General features: G+C 46.2%; 2 protein-coding genes across 5 annotated transcripts in view; one reads left to right on the top strand and one right to left on the bottom strand.

The window, feature by feature from the left end:
* NDRG1 (N-myc downstream regulated 1) overlaps positions 1–7556 on the top strand; it is a 60385-nt gene extending 52829 nt beyond the window's left edge. For all 3 annotated transcript variants that reach the window (XM_003830081.5, XM_024929953.4, XM_003830082.6), the window contains 3 exons: positions 365–400; positions 2687–2738; positions 5617–7556. In XM_003830081.5, the coding sequence (XP_003830129.1) occupies positions 365–400; positions 2687–2738; positions 5617–5858 (330 nt within the window). In that variant the 3' untranslated portion in view covers positions 5859–7556. The remainder of the gene's footprint in view (positions 1–364; positions 401–2686; positions 2739–5616) is intronic.
* A 7389-nt stretch (positions 7557–14945) lies between these two features.
* CCN4 (cellular communication network factor 4) overlaps positions 14946–19910 on the bottom strand; it is a 42919-nt gene continuing 37954 nt past the window's right edge. For both annotated transcript variants that reach the window (XM_003830085.6, XM_063606915.1), the window contains one exon: positions 14946–19135. In XM_003830085.6, the coding sequence (XP_003830133.1) occupies positions 18836–19135 (300 nt within the window). In that variant the 3' untranslated portion in view covers positions 14946–18835. The remainder of the gene's footprint in view (positions 19136–19910) is intronic.

The raw sequence follows: 19910 nt of genomic DNA, 5'->3' as shown, positions 1-19910 counted from the left end.
GTCGGAGAGATCCTGGCCTGGAACCTTGCGAGTCCCTCAAGCTCTTCCTGGCCCAGTTTCTGCCTGTAAAATGGGACAGCTGTACCTTCCATGGTTCTTGGGGAATGGAGTGAAATTATCTGTAGGGCCTAGCGTAGTGCCTGGCACGTAGCAAGCTGCAAGTGATGGTTGCCACGGAGACACCAGCAGCCTTGGCTGGTGGGGCTGGAGTGTTCCCTACCCACGGTCCACCCTGTTCCTCCTTTGTAAGGCAGGACAAGGCAGGGCAGGGCAGCGGGCGGATGGGCATCCTTTCGGAAAAAACTCAGAGCGCAGAGGGCCTTGGCTGTGGTGGTTGGCACTAACGAGCTTCCCTCTCTCCTAGATGGCGGACTGTGGCGGCCTCCCGCAGATCTCCCAGGTGAGTGCCACATTGGCTTTTGCATTATACAGCTGTCGCTTCCCCCTGGGTGGAGTGCATGTGCCTCTGTGACACCTGTTCCCTCATTACCTTGCTGTGACATCGGATGACAGTTTGTGGACTGTTGGGAAAAGGTGCTATATAGGAGGACTCTGATTCCCTAGGAACCAACCCCTGTGGAGTAGGTGATACTGCGGTTCACAGAGGTTGGGGGATTTGCCAAGTAGACACACCTTGGTCATCATGGGTCAGAATCTGGGTATGTCTGCCCCAAAGACCACGGGCTTCTGCTGGAGTGAAGGGCCGCAAGGAGCTCCAGCCCAGAGCAGAGGGACATGGAGGAGATTAAGCTAAATTGTGTGTGTGTGCATGCATGTTTGTGTGTGTGCATGTGTACACGTCTGTGTGTGTGCATTTGTACACGTCTGTGTGTGTGCATGTGTAAATGTGTGTGCACATGTACAAATAAACACATTGATCAACGTAATGTGTTTGCTACGTAACTGATCCCTTCAATTTCCCCTCCTATAAAGAATCTCACCAACCTAACAAGTAAACTTTTAATTTGTTGTCTTATAATTTTATATCCTGACAGTTTTGTGTTCCATCTTAAAATGAAATAGAGTTTTTTGTCATCTTTTTTATCCAAAACCTGCCCTGCCTCCTTTCTTCCTCCTTTTTTTCTTTCTCTACTTAAAATGAGAACAGATGTAACCCTGGTCATAATGAAAAGAATTTTCAGAGCTTCAGAGGAGTGCAACGAGCACAGGCTTCGAGGACACCAGCACAGGGGGGAGCAATTCCTGTGTGACACTGTCGTCCTCATGCCCTTGCAGGTTGGGTGTATGTTTACACAGGGTTTTCCCATCCTTGATTAAATTAGGTCCTTGCAATAGCCCTCAGAGGTGGGAAGAGCAAGCATTTTATCCCAGTGTCACAGAAGAGGAAACTGAGGCCAAAAGTTGAGAGAGATTGCCCATGATTACTGGAGCTAAAATTGGGCCCAAGTGTTCTCATTCCCAAGCCTGTATTCTTGGTTCTCTCCACCATCTCGAACACAGGCGTCCCTGTTCCCTGCAGCCCTGACCTGCTTCTCTTGTCTCTTTCTTCCACTGTCACACAAATTCCAGAGGGCAATTTGAGCATAGCCGCTCTTTTCAATGTCATTTGGCTCTTTGTGGAACCCTGGCAGGAGTTAGTGGAGAGCAGGGAGGGGGGTCAGCCCAGCCTCTACCAGTGCCCTCTCACTGCCTCAGGAGAATAGGACCCAGGGCACTGGATAGAACAGTTGGGATTAACTGAAGAACAGATACGCCTTGCACGTATGCCCTTGATATTTGAGCATTCACCTCCAAGTTTACATTAAATGAACTGAGAGAACTGGTAGAACTGGATGTGGTCTCAGCATTCCATACGCATTTCACTGAAAGTAGCCCAGTTAGTTGTTAATTAATTGGTTTGTTTACCCATCCAACGAACCATCCAACCATCATCCGTTCATTCTTCTTCATATCCTTTCTTCCTTTATTTGTCCTTCTTTTGTTCATATTTCTCTTTTTTCTTCCTTTTGTCCATCAATTCTTTTTTTAATCCATCTTTCCTTCCTTCCTTCCTTGTCTTCCTTTCTTTCTTTTTTCCTTCCTTCTTTCCATCCATCCTTTTCTTTCCACCCATCCATCTATCCATCATCCCTTCTTTCAGCCAGCCTGCTATTGAGGCTGACAGTGACTTGCCTCAAGAACAAGTGTTTTAGGTTTGGAGAGCCCTGGGTTAATGTACAGGACCCACCACTTACTTGTTGTGGGACCCTGAGTGGATTTAGCTGTCCAAATCTGTTCAGCTGTGAAATGTATCTAAGGTAGCACTGACCTCGTGAGGGGTTGTCAGGAGTAAATGAATGAACGCAGCAAAGCCCCTTGCATTGGGAGTGGCTCATGATGCCGATGCAGTTATGTTCCACTTGCTGGGTTAGACATGTCCCTTTGTGGATGGTAATCTCCCCAGAAACACACAGAAATAGCTGTGATACTCTGCCCTGTATTACAGGTGAGGAAACTGGCTCAGACAGGTCATGTAACTTGTCCAAGTTCCACAGCTGTGGGGTGAATTTCCCATCATTGTCCCATACTCTTCCTTTTACTTTTGTGTTTTGTCCTGTCAACACGTGATGGCTTTTGTCTTGAGCCAAACTCTCAAATGAAGGTGACCACAGGCACAGCCCCCCATGGCCTCGGGTGATCTGGTTCCCCAGCAACTGACTGCATTTTCTCTCCTTGTCTCTCGCAGCCGGCCAAGCTCGCTGAGGCCTTCAAGTACTTCGTGCAGGGCATGGGATACAGTGAGTATGGCATTCCCCGTGTGCAGTGGGTCGGGGCATGTGTCGGAATTGGAAGTGCTCTGTCCTGAGCCAGGTTTGGATGAGCAATTCTGTGTCCCCCTGGCCAGCTTCAGCTTTCTGGGAGGAAAGAGTTAGGTGTGTGGAGGGCATGTGGCAGCCTGGAGGATCTAGCCTCTCATGTATCAGTGAGGCTCATTTTTCCTCCTTTGTTGAACAGAAGTTGTTTCACACCAGGGATTTTGGGGGGTTTAGATGAAGACTGTCCCTTTAAGCACCAAGACAATGACCAACAGTGAAACAATAACGTTTTTAAAAATTTTGATCACAAGTTTTAAGAGACCACCAGCTACAGTGATGATGAAGATGGTGTCGACGTTGATGAAAGATTACTAACACATTATTTTATCTCACTGAACCATCACAGTACTCCTTTGACATATTCTTAGCCCATCTTATCAATGATGAAGCTGAGGCTTCGGGGTTGTAAGCAGGGAGCAGAGGGCGGATCTGTGGAAATTCTTTGAAGACTGTGAAGCTCTGTGGAAGTGGCTCACAAAGTTGCTTATGTTCAGGGTGGAGCATGCCATAGTCAAGTCATGAGCTTTGGGAAGTGGAGGATACATTGGAAGCATCATTCAGGAAATCACTCGTTCTTATTTTGCAGTTATAGTTTGTTAGACACATACAGCCTTTTTTCCAGAAGTGCTGTCCCAGGACTAGGACAGACCCTGGCGAGTTGTAACTCGGCTGAACAGCAGCCACACTCAGTGCTGTTGGCTTGTCAGCCATGGTCCTTCTGACCCTACTGTTTGGAACTATAATTCGTGTGTCCTTCCTTACTAGGAAGTTATTGAACTTCTGATCCCATTTATCATTTCCTTAAACTGTTTGCCCATGTATAGTAAGAGTATGCTTGGTAAGCTGACTGCAGTCCTAGCATTGACCTTAGCCATGATTAGCTCTAGCAAGGCAAGGCTGGCAGGTTTGATTTCCATGCCTCAGGCTCAGGCAGGATCCACATCCCCAGGTGCCCTCTTCCAACAGAAGCTATCTGCTAGTGGGCCTCCTGCCTTTCTAGCCTGCTTTCCCCGACTGAAGTTGCAGGCAAAGGCTGTCATTGGAGACAGCCATGGAGACAGCCGCGGGCAGCCCTGCTTTACCCTGCACGGTGTGAATTGTGGCTCCCATTTGTCTTGGTCCCGCCAGGGTTTGGATTTCTGCTTTGAGAGTGTGTTCTGGAGAGAAAGGAAGTGAATGCTAGACCTCATCTTTCTCCCCAAATCGGCTTCTATTACCAGAAAGCCGAAGCCTCCTGCAGGTCTTGGGGGGAAAATAACAGGAAGAGCTATGGTCTCAAAGGCATCAGCCAAAGAGAAGGAAAGGAACTGGTCACTGGCCTTCTGCACACCACGGGGTGCTGGCTTGATGAACCCTTTGCACACCTGACATCAGTGCTCACTGTACGCTTCTCATCCTGCTCAGTAGACATCCCAGATTTGTGGGTGAGAAGTAGGGGCTCAGAGAAATATGTGAGCTGCAGATGTGGCATTGACCCCAATTCTTTCTGAATTCAAAACTAGCTCTTTAAGACAATTCAGCAAGGATTAATTCTATTTGGGAGTGCCTGCCATCAAAAGCCCCTCCCTGTGCCTATCAAGGAGATAACATAAGCCCTGCATGCTTGGTGTGGATCAACTGCCCCTGTTTCTGATGTCTGACTCAGTGTGGCCTCCTAGCCATGATGCTTCAGTTGGGTGGAGTACTAGTTTCCTAAAGCTGCCGTAACAAATCTCCACAAACTGGGTGGCTGAAAACAATAGAAATCCATTCTCTCAAAGTTCAGGAGGCCTAAAGTCCAAAATCAAGGTGTGGGCAGGGCCTTGCTCCCTCCAACGCTGCTGTGGAAGAACCTTCATGCCTCTTCCTGGCTTCTGGTGGCCCCAGCAATCCTTGGCTTTACGTGGCTTGTGGCTGCATCACTCCAATCTCGGCCTCTGTCTTTGCGTGGACTTCTCCCCTGCATATCCCTGTGTGCTGTTTCTATAAGGACATCACAGTCATTGGGTTTAGGGTTCCCTCTCAACCCAGGATGATTTCATCTCAAGATCCTTAACTAATTACATATGCAAAGACCCTATTTCCAAATAAGGTTCCCTTCTGAAGTTTCAGGTAGGTGTGAATCTTCTGGGACACTGTCCCATCCGGTACAGGTGGGCAGGATTGTTCCTCCTCATTCCACCCCATCAGCACGTGCTACCCCATCAGCATGTGCCACTTGCACGTGCCATGTGCAAGAGCATTTGAGGTCTTAGAGAAGATCCCAAAGAATAGACAGCGCCCTTGTTAGCACCTGGGCTGACAGGCTTCTTTGGGAGAGATGACAACGAATAGCCATGCCAGGAACTTGCCGTGTGGCCCCTCTCCCTTTCCCCACCTGTGATGTGCAGGGCCACTGACCCCAGGTGTCCTCCCTGCTCCAGTGATCATGGACAGCATGGGGTCATGGGCATACACACAGGTGCTGATACCAGGGGTCAGTATTTAACATACTTGCTTTACAGATGGGAACAGGGAGGCTCAGGGGGACACTCTCAAAATTACACAGCTTTTAAGAGGTGGCAGAATTGGGGTTCAGACCCAGATCTGGGTTCAAGTCACTCATGGTGTGATTGCGGCAGTTCCTTCCCGCATCTGGGCCTTGCCATCTCTCTCTCCGAGTGGACATGGAGAGGACGGGGGACCAGCAGCTGGATGGCTGCAGGGATCAAGTCTTCTCTGGGGCTGGCACGCAGAAGAGCATGTGGCTGGTGGACGGGCATGCCTGGCTCCTCACCTGGCAGTCTCCTGCCCTCTAACCGGCTGTCTCTTGTTCCCCTAGTGCCCTCGGCTAGCATGACCCGCCTGATGCGGTCCCGCACAGCCTCTGGTTCCAGCGTCACTTCTCTGGATGGCACCCGCAGCCGCTCCCACACCAGCGAGGGCACCCGAAGCCGCTCCCACACCAGCGAGGGCACCCGCAGCCGCTCCCACACCAGCGAGGGGGCCCACCTGGACATCACCCCCAACTCGGGTGCTGCTGGGAACAACGCCGGGCCCAAGTCCATGGAGGTCTCCTGCTAGGCGGCCTGCCCAGCTGCCGCCCCCGGACTCTGATCTCTGTAGTGGCCCCCTCCTCCCCAGCCCCTTTTCGCCCCCTGCCTGCCACACTGCGCCTAACTCGGTATTAATCCAAAGCTTATTTTGTAAGAGTGAGCTCTGGTGGAGACAAATGGGGTCTATTACGTGGGTGCCCTCTCCAAAGGCGGGGTGGCGGTGGACCAAAGGAAGGAAACAAGCATCTCCGCATCGCATCCTCTTCCATTAACTAGTGGCCTGTTGCCACTCTCCTCCCCTCCCTCAGAGACACCAAACTGCCAAAAACAAGACGTGTAGCAGCACACACTTCACAAAGCCAAGCCTAGGCTGCCCTGAGCATCCTGGTTCAAACGGGTGCCTGGTCAGAAGGCCAGCCGCCCACTTCCCGTTTCCTCTTTAACTGAGGAGAAGCTGATCCAGTTTCCGCAAACAAAATCCTTTTCTCATTTGGGGAGGGGGGTAATAGTGACATGCAGGCACCTCTTTTAAACAGGCAGAACAGGAAAGGGGAAAAGGTGGGATTTATGTCGAGGCTAGAGGCATTTGGAACAACAAATCTGTGTAGTTAACTTGAAGAAACCGATTTTTAAAGTTGGTGCGTCTAGAAAGCTTTGAATGCAGAAGCAAACAAGCTTGATTTTTCTAGCATCCTCTTAATGTGCTCCAAAGCAGGCAACAAAATCTGGCTTTACAGACAAAAATATTTCAGCAAACGTTGGGCATCATGGTTTTTGAAGGCTTTAGTTCTGCTTTCTGCCTCTCCTCCACAGCCCCAACCTCCCACCCCTGATACATGAGCCAGTGATTATTCTTGTTCAGGGAGAAGATCATTTAGATTCGTTTTGCATTCCTTAGAATGGAGGGCAACATTCCACAGCTGCCCTGGCTGTGATGAGTGTCCTTGCAGGGGCCGGGGTAGGAGCACTGGGGTGGGGCGGAATTGGGGTTACTCGATGTAAGGGATTCCTTATGGTTGTGTTGAGATCCAGTGCAGTTGTGATTTCTGTGGATCCCAGCTTGGTTCCAGGAATTTTGTGTGATTGGCTTAAATCCAGTTTTCAATCTTCGACAGCTGGGCTGGAACGTGAACTCAGTAGCTGAACCTGTCTGACCCGGTCACGTTCTTGGATCCTCAGAACTCTTTGCTCTTGTCGGGGTGGGGGTGGGAACTCACGTGGGGAGCGGTGGCTGAGAAAATGTAAGGATTCTGGAATACGTATTCCATGGGACTTTCCTTCCCTCTCCTGCTTCCTCTTTTCCTGCTCCCTAACCTTTCGCCGAATGGGGCAGCACCACTGACGTTTCTGGGTGGCCAGTGCGGCTGCCAGGTTCCTGTACTACTGCCTTGTACTTTTCATTTTGGCTCACCGTGGATTTTCTCATAGGAAGTTTGGTCGGAGTGAATTGAATGTTGTAAGTCAGCCACTGGGACCCGAGGATTTCTGGGACCCCGCAGTTGGGAGGAGGAAGTAGTCCAGCCTTCCAGGTGGCGTGAGAGGCAGTGACTCGTTACCTGCCGCCCATCACCTTGGAGGCCTTCCCTGGCCTTGAGTAGAAAAGTCGGGGATCGGGGCAAGAGAGGCTGAGTACGGATGGGAAACTATTGTGCACAAGTCTTTCCAGAGGAATTTCTTAATGAGATATTTGTATTTATTTCCAGACCAATAAATTTGTAACTTTGCAGCGGCTTGTGTCTTTTTTCTGTCCCTGAGAGATTGTGTGTGTGAAACATTGCAGTGCAGGGATGGCTGTTTCACTGGGGGGTTGCCCGTCCTTGACACCTAGGGGACCCCAGCCCCTCATCTCTGGAATTCTTTCCTCGGAGCATCACATCCAGCAGAAATTTAAGTCAGCTCATATGTTAATTCTAATTTCCCGGTGGCCACATTTTCAAAAGTGGAAAGAAACAGATGAAATTAATTTTAATAATACATTTCATTTATCTCAAGACGTCTAAAATATTACCACTTCTATAAAAACTATTGACCTGGTATTTTGCATGCTTTTTTCATTCTAGGAACTCCAGTGTGTTTCACACTCGCAACGCATTCAGACCAGCTGCATTTCAATTGCCCAGTAGCTTGGGCAGCACAGTGATGAGGATAAAAAACTTTTCAACCTATAATTCGAGGAAAACAGCTTTTTTATTTTTAATATTTATTTTTATTTTTTGAAACGTAGTCTCACTTTGTCACCCAGGCTCAAGTGCAGTGGCACAATCTTCGCTAATTGCAACCTCCACCTCCCAGGTTCAAGCAGTTCTCGTGCCTTAGCCTGCTGAGTAGCTGGGATTACAGGCATGCGCCACCATGCCCAGATAATTTATTTTTATTTTTATTTTTAGTAGAGATGGGGTTTTTGCCATGGTCAGGCTGGTCTCGAACTCCTGACCTCAAGTGATCCGTCCACCTAGGCCTCCCAGAGTGCTGGGATTACAGGCATGAGTCACCGTACCCAGGCTACATTTTGTTTGGATTACAAACAACTGTATGTGGAAAGATCATTCCTTTTCTCATGCCCAATGACAACCATTGTAATGCTTGTTTTCTACTCTACATTTAAAAAAAGAGATTTTAGTGTAACCTCTTATTTAAACTAAGATTAGTTTAAAATGTACAGACAGTTGCAAACAATACAGAGAGTTGCCATATAGCCTGTACTTAGTGACCCCTGTCACTAATATCTGACGTTACTGCATACTTGTCACAACCGGGAGATCAGTTGGACGTTGCTGTTAACTAAGCCCTGGACCATATTGAGAATTCACTGGGGTTCCCCTAATGTCCTCTCTCTGTCCAGGATCCCATCTGGGACACCCCATTACATTTTGTCATCATGTCTCAGCTTCCTCTGGCTTGTAACAGTTTCTCAGATTTTATTTTATTTATTTATTTATTTATTTTTACTTGAGATGGAGTCTTGCTCTGTCGCCCAGGCTGGAGTGCAGTGGTGTGATCTCGGCTCACTGCAACCTCTGCCTTCCAAGTTCAAGCAATTCTCCTACCTCACCCTCCCAAGTAACTGGGATTACAGGCGCAGGCTGCCACGCCCAGCTAATTTTTTTGTATTTTAGTAGAGACGGGTTTTCACTGTGTTGTCCAGGCTGGTCTCCAACTTCTGAGCTCAGGTAATCCACCTGCCTTGGCCTCCCAAAGTGCTTGGATTACAGGTGTGAGCCACCGCGACCGACCAGATTTTCCTTTTTCTTTGACAGCGTTGAGAAGCACTAGTCAGGCATTCTGTCGCAAGTCTCCCCACTGAGGTTTGTAAGTAGTTTTTCTCACAGTACAACTTGGGGCTGTGGGTTTTTCGGGGAAACCCACAGAGGTGATTTGTCCTGCTTCTCACATCATATCCAGGCCACACGCTATCACTGTGGTTTATCACTGATGGGATTAATGGTGATGGCGTGGCTGGGGTAGTGTTTGCCAGATTTCTCTATCGTCAGGTTACCCTTTCCACTTTTCCATATTCATTCTTTGGAAGTGTGAACCCCCAAAATTTGAGACAGGTCTCTGTTAATTTAGAAAGTTTATTTTGCCAAGGCTGAGGACAGGCGCCTGTGACAGCCTCAGGAGGTCCTGACGACCTGTGCCCAAGGTGATCGGGGCACAGTTTGGTTTTATACATTTTCGGAAGACATGAGACCGCAATCCATACATGTAAGAACCATACAGCCGGGCGCGGTGGCTCACGCCTGTAATCCCAGCACTTTGGGAGGTCGAGGCAGGTGGATCACGAGGTCAGGAGATAGAGACCATCCTGGCTAACATGGTGAAACCCCGTCTCTACGAAAAATACAAAAAAATTAGCCGGGCATGGTGGCAGATGCCTGTAGTCCCAGCTGAGGCAGGAGAATGGTGTGAACCCGGGAAGCGGAGCCTGCAGTGAGCCAAGATTGCACCACTGCACTCCAGCTCCAGCCCGGGCGACAGAGTGAGACTCCGTCTCAAAAAATAAAAAAAATAAAAAATAAAAAAAAATAAAAAATAAAAAATAAAAAACCGTACATAGGTTCCATCCAGAAACGGGGACAACTAGAAGCAGGGAGGGGAATTCCAGGTCACAGTTAGGTGAGAGACAGACACTTGGTTCCATTCTTTTTTTAAAATTTTTATTTTATTATTATTATACTTTAAGTTTTAGGGTACATGTGCACAGCATGCACATTTTGAGCTTCTGGTTAGCCTTTCCAAAGGAGGCAATCAGAACATGCGTCTATCTCAGGGAGCAGAGGGATGACTTTGAATAGAATAGGCAGGTTTGCCCTGATCAATTTCCAACTTGACTTTCCCCTTTAGCTTAGTGATTTTGGGGGCCCCAAGATTCTCCTTTCATAGAAGCAAGTCACTAAGTGCAGCCCACACTCAAGGACATGCCCCCACTGAAAACAGCTATCATGCTGTTCCCTATGTTGGTTTTTCTTCACTTCCCTTGAAGAGTTTCTTAGGCTGCGTAAAATGTTTAGCTGTAAACACTTTCTAAGTCTGCACCATCGTGCAGCATGTGGATGTGCCATAGTTCACAGCCCTGCTGTTTAGGATCTAGACTTGGAAGAAAGAGGGGACATCACCTCAGCACAGAAGAGCAAGAGGGCGTTCCCAGCAGAGGGGCCAGTTTGGGCACCAGCACCGAGGGTGGATGGTATGCATCTTTTTTTTTTTTTTTTTTTTTTTGAGTTGGAGTTTTGCCCTTGTCACCCAGGCTGGAGTGCAATGGCATGATCTCGGCTGACTGCAACTTCTGCCTCCTGGGTTGAAGCGATTCTCCTGCCTCAGCCTCTGGAGTAGCTGGGATTACAAGCATGTGCCACCATGCCCAGCTAATTTTTTGTATTTTTAGTAGAGACAGGATTTCACCACGTTGGTCAGGCAGGTCTTGAACTCCTGATCTCAGGTGATCCACCTGCCTCGGCCTCCAAAGTGCTGGGATTACAGGAGTGAGCCACCATGCCCAGCCTGGTATGTGTCCTTGTGAAGAACGTGCCGTGTAGACCTGGGCAGATGACCTTGTGAGCTGTGCATGGCAGGAGGTGAGGTTGGAGTGATGTTTTCAGAGAGAGTGGCCCCCTTACAACTCCACCCTGTCCCAGCAGGAGCTCAGGGGAAGGCAGGGTCCTCGGGCTCCTTTGTGCCACGGATGGCCCTATTGATAAGTTAGAGAAGGCTTCAGACTCCTCCGAAGAGTTTTAAATGCATAAAATAAAATACGTACGACTACAAAAACCACTTATAGCGAAGTATAATTATCCAGATGTGACTATTGTGTGACCTAGTCACATGCGCTTCTTCAGCAGTAATGTGGAAGCAGACCTCAACATCGCTGCAATTTCAAAGTCCTGTACTTTGAGCTATCTGCTGCAATTGAAATAAGAGGATTATCTGTGATTACAACTGCTGATACTATTAGGGTTTGTCGCCTACATTTAGATAGAAGGAAATGCTAAGTTGCAATTAGTGGTTAGGAACAACAAAGATGCATTTTTTTCCCCATCTGAGAACAGGGCCCTCTGAATTCTATACATAGATCCTTGGAGGGCCCAGAGACCCCAGGTTAAGAAGCCCTGTTTAAAGTCAGGGGAGGGAGGAGCATGTTGGCTTGTGATTATTCAACAAACATAAGAAGTGCCTTTCCTACTTTGTGTCCTGTGTGAGTCGGGAACTAAGATAAAGCGGGTGGTGAAGGAACTGGCGAGGAAGCATCACAGCAGGGGGGCTGTGCCAGCTTTGAGGAGTCAGTGTGGCACAGAGACTTGCTGTGGTCTGGCTTCCTCGAGGAAGGAACTGTTGCAGGTGTTTACATGTATCAGTGCTATTTAGAGCTACATGCCCAAAGGCTGTTTGGCCAGCTGGGGATCTGATTCTGGTCTCCTAGCTGCTTGTTTTGGTTTCAAATCTCCTGACTCTTGGGTTTCAGCAGCATCTGGGAGGCCAAATGTGTGCTGAGATTAGCATGCGCAGGGTCTGTCCTTGGCCCTTTCCATAGTTTCCCTAAGAGAGTCATTAGGTTGACCCCTAGATCTGGCCTAAATCCATCGGCTTACGTATTTATATTGGGCTTCACAGGCTGCATGGAAACCCTTCGCTAGCGTCCCACATGGAATCCAAGAGCAGAAGGTGAGGCTTGGCCTTATGGGGTGGGAGACAGGACTGGGGAGGAGTTAGCCTCCTCCTTTCTAAGATCAGATTTTTGTGTAACTCTGAAGCATAAAATGGTGGCCCTAACCCAAGGGCTACCTGACCTTTTGGTTCTTGAACCCCAAACTAATCAGGTGTTTCTGTCTCTTAAGGGAAAGAATCTCATCGGTCCAGCTCTACTCAGGTGCCACTCCCTGTCTAATCAACTGTGACTGGGCTCATGTTACTCCTGCCCCCTTCCCCCCACATACATGCAGCAGGTGTCTGAGTAATTGATGTAGTTGTGGTGGTGAATTGAGTGTATCTGTTGCATGATTGAGCCCATTGACAGCCAAGCTCACTGTGGCAGAACATGCCCTTTCTCATCCCTGCTTTGAGAAGTGTCTGCTGAATGCCCAGCCTGCCCCACGAGGCAGGCGCCACCCTGCAGAGATGGGACCTCTAGCATTTGTAACACATGTCACTGTGGGTGTCCTTTCTCTCGCAAACTAGGGATTTTTTCTTCTTCTTCTTCTTTTTTTAGATGGAGTCTTGCTCTGTCACCCAGGCTGGAGTGTAGTGGCGTGATCTCGGCTCCCCGCAACCTCTGCTTCCCGGATTCAAGCGATTCTCCTACCTTAGCCTCCCAAGTAGCCTGGACTACAGGCGTGCCACCATGCCTGGCTAACTTTTTGTATTTTTAGTAGAGACGGGGTTTTGCCACGTTGGCCAGGCGGGTGGGATTTCTTCTGTATTGACAGGGCCAGCATAGAGCAAGGCACATAACAGGAGACTTTTGTTAAATTAACAGATGCACACTTCCTTTAATAATATTTAGTGTGCTTTATAGATTCTTCCCCGTTTTCATTATTTATTTGTGAGGACTTTTCCTTGCTTCGTAGATGAGAAAACCAAGGCTCGGAGAGATTAAATGGCTTGCCCAGCCATTTCTAAAATGGATTAAATCCCTTGTTGTCTTGTTGTCTTTTAAAACAGTTCACTGAGCACGTGACTCATGCCACCACCTATTGATGTCTTGGGATTGTGGAGCATCAGTAAGTTCCTGGGACTAACTAAGACTGTGGATGCCCGTAAGGTTGTTATTGACTGCGGCGGGTGTTTGTCCCTCTGTTATTAGATAGTCCCACTCTGACTTGGGTGGCCTGCTTTTATATCTTTCATCTGGTTTTTAATTTTTCCACCTCCTCCTCTGCTGCCAGGCTGGCCTCTGCTATCAATAAGCCTGCTTCGGGCAGCTTCCTCTCCCTTTGTATGGAATGGACTCAGAAATCTACATTGTTAGGGTTGTGTGAAAAACAAGAGCGATGAGGTTTAGGCTGGAGATCTGGAGACATTCATTACAGAATAAAACATATGAAACAGTGCACGGGCTTTGTGACAGCTTGTTTGTCTCCTCAGAAGCCATTTTTGCTCAGTCCTACATTTAGAAAGAACCCAGATTCAACTAGAAATTGGCTCTCTGAATACAGAGGATGCCTTTGAATTCCGATTTTGTCAGTAGGGGTGATGGAGAACACTGGCATCTCTGCGATATGCTTTTGAAAACAAAATGCTTCATAATAAAGTGCTCTGGCCGTTTCCCCTAAATCCCATTTTCCCCCCAAATTCAGCCACCTGATGTCCTAAAACATTGCCCTAACATCTATACTTTCATCTTAATCTGAGGCACCCACAGGACTCCACGATCTAAGTTCCAATTTTGAAACCAATATGCTTCAGGATAGAGGTGTTCCTAGAAAGAATTCGTGTGACAATTATATTTTTTTTGGAATGGAGCCTCCCCTTGACTCTTTATACTCTCATCATGTGTTCTGGGGGCAAGTAGATGAGAGGGATTTGGCCAAGAGGTATCAAAAGAGGCATTCACTTAATGTGCCCCAGCCATCTGCACATCTGTTCATACAGCTCAGCATATGCTGTGTGCTGTGTTGGGCTTGGGAGACACAGAAAAGTATAACACACCCTTCCTGCTTTAGAGAAGCTGGGTTTCAAATCAAGTTACAGCATAAAATGAAAACATAAAAAGCAAAAATTTAAGGGGCTAAGCAGTCTATGGTTGAGGTAAAAGAGCATTCAACTGAGTATAGATAGTGACACTATAACTGAGTACAGATAGTTTTCTTTACATTTGCTATTTTAAATAAGGGCTACATAAAGTAAATATACAAACACACACGTCGACATTAATTCTTACTGTTGCCTTGCTGATTACCCCCAGTTTATGAAGAAACTCAGCTAATAATAGATGTATTTAGTAAGTGTTTAATGTTCTAAGTTTATTAAGTGCTTAGTATTCTAAGTTCTATTTTAAAATTTTGTATGCAATACGCATCCCACTGAGGGGTAGGTACTATCATTTTCTACATCTCACAGCTGGAGAAACTGAGGCTCAGACGGGCCTAGTCAGGAAAAAGGTATATCAAGATCCACTTGAGGCCCAAAGTCAGGATTGTTTCCATTGCATCTGTACCCTCCCTTAGGCTTCTTTTTCCTCCTCTTGTTTCCTGAGGCAGCTGGCAATAGATACTCTGTCCATCCATCCAGTCCTTGCTTACTCAGTTCTTGACATGTGCCTGCTTCTGAGCTAGGCTCAGAGGATGCAGTTACAGTCCCTGACCTCATGATACTCAGTCTCGCTGGGAATGTAGACAGACAGTGAATATGTGAGTAAGTGAATGAATGAATGCCAAAAATTTCATTTTATATTTACATGAGGTGTCTTCCAGCCTGGATACATTGGCAGCCCTTGTCTTCTCTGAGTTCTAAAATTTGTGTTTCTAAGCCCATTTCCAAACTTTTTTAGCCATTTTAATTTCAGTATATAAAGTATCTGGGACCTCGTTTCCACCATCTGCACATTTATTGAACATACTCAATGCTCCATCATTGTCTCATAACAACTGCCTGTACAAGAAAAGCCACCAACTCCAGTATGTGACTTTGCTGATGGTTTATTACCTTAAGGAAAAGACTTACACAGAGAAATTGAGCAATGAAAACCCTTCACATTGAGCAAACACATTCCACGCTACACAAATCATGAGAAAAATGAGGACTGTTGTGAAACATGACAGATTGCCCAAGTGTTATTTTTCCTCTATTGGAAAATTCTAAGACATTTCCTCATGTGTAGTTTTTCAGTCACAAAAATGGCAGTAGGAATATTTAAATATTAAATCACAGTTTGAAAATAGATATATACATACATATATATACACACACAGAGATACATAGTTGACTGTTATGATTCCCAGATATGCAGGGTTATCATTGTGACTGCTTTGGATCAAGACAAGTTTGTAAAAAGCAGCGACATAGTTCAACATAATAGTCAGGAGCTAGATTACTTCCCTGTAATTGCTATGCACACACAGTACAAGGCTAGCGAGATTATAGACAATCATGTCATTTGAATCTACTATCTTTGATAATTCTGAATCATTTTCAAAGTTAAAATTGCAGCTATTGTCAGTAAAGCGCCTCTTATAAAGGTCATGCCTTTTGATTTGGGGGACAGAATAACTAGGCGTAGCACAAGAAGAGATGGCTCAGGTATCAGACTATCTTGGGTTTTCAGTCTTGGTCTGCTGTTCACTAGCTGGTAAGACCTTGAGTACACGATTAAACTTCTGTGAGACTCAGATGATAATGCCATATTCTGTAGGTTTGCTGTGAGGATTAAATGAGATATAGCAGGAAAGCACCTTCCACAAGGCTTGGTGTATGCTAAGCGCTCAAAAAAATGCTTATGATAAGGTTTAGCAAGATTTAACTTGGTGAATTCAGGTCTCCTTCCCTTTTGCACACCTAAGCACACCTGAGTAATTCACTCTGAGTATGAATGTAAATTTCCTCAGCAAAGGTTAACTAACCCTTAGGGTACCTTTCCTTTGTCTCAGAACATATAGTTAACACGGGACCACAGAGGTGATGATCTATTTGGTCTATTTGAAGCCCCTTGTAGATGTGATTCTCCAATAGGTGTCATTCAGGTCTTTTCTAGAGGCCTCCGCAAGAGCAGGGGCTGGTAGAATAAGCTGTTGTTTGAGCTCTAACTTTTTGGGGGCACTTCTCTTTTCCACTTATAAAATAGTGAAGAGATGCATACTCAAAATTGCTGTAACAATTAAATAAGATAATGAACAACTTAGCATACTGCTTGGCACCAAGTAAACACTCAATCAGTGGAGATTTTTTTCCATTGTATTTATTATTCTTAATTTTTATTGAATCAGGCCACACCATTGCAGGGAAATTCTGACTCAGAAAGAGCTTCATTACATTGGATCCAAATTTCCTTCTCCATGGCTTCAACCCATGGGTCTGAGACTTGCCCTCCGGGCTCTGCGTAAGATAGTTCCATTTCTCAAAACCAATGGCGACTGGGTTATTCTGATCACCTTCCTCCACCCATTGCCAGAATAATCCCTAGTTTCTCCAACCAGACTTCCTATGATCTTTGAAAGCTAAGTTCAGTTTCCCAAATTGAGATGCAAATTCAGTAAGAACCTAGCTCTTGGGTTTCCACTGAATTTCAAATGGAGTGAGCTGTTATCCAGCCTTGTAATTTGTAGATGGCAGGTGTTTTCACTCTCAGAAAATCTAACATGATTCACACTGACTTACAGAAGAGATCATTCATGGAGTGAATTCTCTTTATACAAGAATTCTTGCATACGCATACACAAATATATGTATACATACATATGCATTTCTTTAAAATATTAAATGTCTCTTTTGCTAAGGCACTTAATATAAAATTTTGACTGTTAAAATTCTATTTTCATGTAGCTTTGGAAGAAGAGAGCTTCGAATAAAAGTAGGAACACATGCACAGCTTCCTGTATTCATCAAGTATTTAATGAGCACCACTGTATACCTTGCACTGGACTAGGTTTTGGGGAGGTCACAGTAAGGAGGATGTATTCCCAGTCCTTTTCCCGTTTAGGAATCTCTCTGCACACTGCACAGAATTCCCTGTGAATAACTACACAACATTCAATATGCAGCATTGGGTAAACAGAATCATCTTTTAAATGCGTGATGAGAGCTGGTTCCGATGGGAAAGAGGGAATAAGCTACAGGGGATTCCTGGATTTTTGTGTGTCCCATGTATTTTGGATGCTTAAGCACCTAAATTATCAGAAAATCAGATATTCTCATCTTTTGAAAAGGAGCTAGAAAGACTATAAGAGGGAAAAATGACATTGAAAAATCAAGCCATTTATTGCAATGTTTTCCTATTCTGACACATTTGGAAGCTCTAAAAACAGGGGGAAAATATGGGTTATAAAGACAGTCCAATTTCGATCTGAATCCTAACTTTCCCACTCACCAACTGGGTGACTCTGGTTGAGTTTTCTCACCTCTATGAGCTTCTGTTTCACATTTGTAAGAACAGAAATAATAATGGGAACTTCTCAACATTGTCGTGAAGATTCAGTGAGCTAATACATGCAAAGCACTGAGAGCAATGTCTGGCACAGAAAAGGCCCTAAATAAAAGAATTCTAACAGTAAATATTATATTTTCCTAATACAATAAATAATAGCCTGATATTCATTAACAACAACCTTTTCCTTTTAGCTTCAACCTCTTCAGCTTTAAACCTTTATTAAGTCTATTTCTGTTTCTAAACAACTGGTAAACCTCCATCTTCCTACCAGAAAACTGGCCATTTGGTCAGCAGAACCAAAGGCTGTGAAATGAGTCTCTGCAATAGATGTGTCCTGAGCACGGGGGCCCCTGGAGTCCCACAGCCTCCAGCTCTAGAGGTCACCCCAGGCTGCTACCAAGGGCACCCACTTCTTGGTTTGACCCACACCCCTACCTGAACCTGTCTTGGTCATTTCAGTGGGTCTGGCATGGTCTGCAGCTGGGTCTCTCAAGGCTCTGTAAGAGTAGAGGAATGTTCCAGGGCACCACTCTCAGGGGCCAGACAGGCCAGTCCAGAGGCCTTACCAATTCCTATGAACCCCAAGCAGGACAAGGGAGAAGATTCAAGGAAGAGCCTGGCCAACTGCCCAAAGCCCTGCCAGTCAGCAGCTGATTCAGTGTGAGAGTCAATTGGTCCTTCTGAAATGGGCTGACCTTTCCCTGTCTCTGGAGTATTAACTGGGGGCTTTTCCCATCCACAGGAATGTTTATCAAATTTTATTTCTGACTGGGACAAACCTAATCTGTACCCTTCACAGTGTAGGGGTGAAGAGAAACTTAACCTCAACAATGTCCAGGTTAATGGATACAACTTTCCATTAAAAATCAAAATCAAGCAACTATTCAACTCACTTGGCAAATGTTTGATGACCTTGAGGTGCATACATATTTGGAATCAGGATAGTTTTGGTGCGCTGACGTCAGAATTACCCATTACAGTACCTCTTGGCAGGCTCCAAATAATAGATTATTCTATTGTTCCAAATTCCATCTATTCATCTGAATGGACCCAAAGAGTCTTGTGGTTTGGCATCTAAAGAAGAAATTAGTGATATTAAAAGTCTACCTGATTCCATTTCTTGGGATTTAGGCAAGATTCAGCAGGACTTCTAGTGACTTGGAAAGGCTGGATCAGGCTTGGGTGTAGTCCAGAACAGCTAGAGACAGGCATTTTTCTTTAGAGTAGATGCTGAATGATATCAAGGAGAAAACTCATAGCATGGGCCTGAGCAGCACCATCAGGCGTCATTTGAATGGTTAGAGACAGAAATGGAGGCCAAGGGTCCAGATCAGGGTAACTAAGGCTCATTGGTGAAAAGTTATTGGCCATAAGGGCTGACTGCTTCGCAGGCATTGGGTTAGTCCCCAAGACCCAAGATTTGTGCCTGCCTAGTTGGCAATTTCTGAGAAGTCAGGGTAGGATTCCAAGTCAGCAAAGATGTCATTGGGATTCCTACAGCTCAGGTTACAGAAGCAGGCATTAATCCATAGGACCTGGCGGGAGAAGCCAAGCCCATCAGGACACTGGAAGGACACGTCGATAGTCTTGGACTTGTAGGGGATGCAGCACCTGTTGTCCATACAAACTCCACAGTACTTGGGTTGATAGGAGCGTGTGCTGACGCAGCCCGCAAGTGTGAAGTTCATGGATGCCTCTGGCTGGTACACAGCCAGACACTTCTTCCCTGCCTGAAGGAAAGGAAAGGAGCTTTCAGTGGGAGTGCTCAGAGAATGGACAACCACCTTCTTCCCCTGAGCCCCCAGTTTTTCCCTTCTCACTATGTGGGAGCATTCCACCTTACTTTCAGCTTCACAGCATCCTCAAGCAAGGAGGGCCAACAGCAAACACAGTGAGATCCAGCATACCGCACAGGGGTAAATGGAGGACCACAGAGAAAAATGTTTTGTTTGGGTTGTATCTCACAGCCTGCAGTTTCTCTTTTGTCCTGCATTTTTGTCTTGCCTATGGCCAGTCATTCATCATGGTTTCACCAACATGGGGAGCCTATGTAGCTCCTTCATCCAAGCAAGTTCCCCTGGCTAGCTAGTGGCAGAACTGGCATCGGGACTCCACACTCAGGGGACACACTTTGCCCTAACCTCCCCGCCTGCCTTTGCCTCTCGTGGCCTTTCACACATACCTTTAATATTCAACGTATTCAAATGGTTGACATTAAAGGTAACGCTACCTTCCACTGGGCTATGGGCCACTTGAGATTTACTGTTCTTTCTGTGTTTCTGTGGTATAATTTCATGCCTAGTACAGAGTAGGCACTTACTAAACCCATTGGATTGAGGGTTCTCAGGGTCTACTGTGTAAGCAGTATGCTAGATCTAGGCTGTATGGCGGCATGAAGCTTGCCCAATTTGGGAAACCCTCTGAGGGCACATAATTCTGGAAAAAAAATGGTTGGAAATCAAAATTGGCTTGGACTTGCATTACGTGGTCCAGTAATGGTAGAGC

This window comes from Pan paniscus, chromosome 7, assembly GCF_029289425.2.
Source record: "Pan paniscus chromosome 7, NHGRI_mPanPan1-v2.0_pri, whole genome shotgun sequence".
Taxonomy (NCBI): domain Eukaryota; kingdom Metazoa; phylum Chordata; class Mammalia; order Primates; family Hominidae; genus Pan; species Pan paniscus.
Note: the sequence above shows the minus strand (reverse complement) of the source record. Positions and strands in the feature narration are given on the sequence as shown.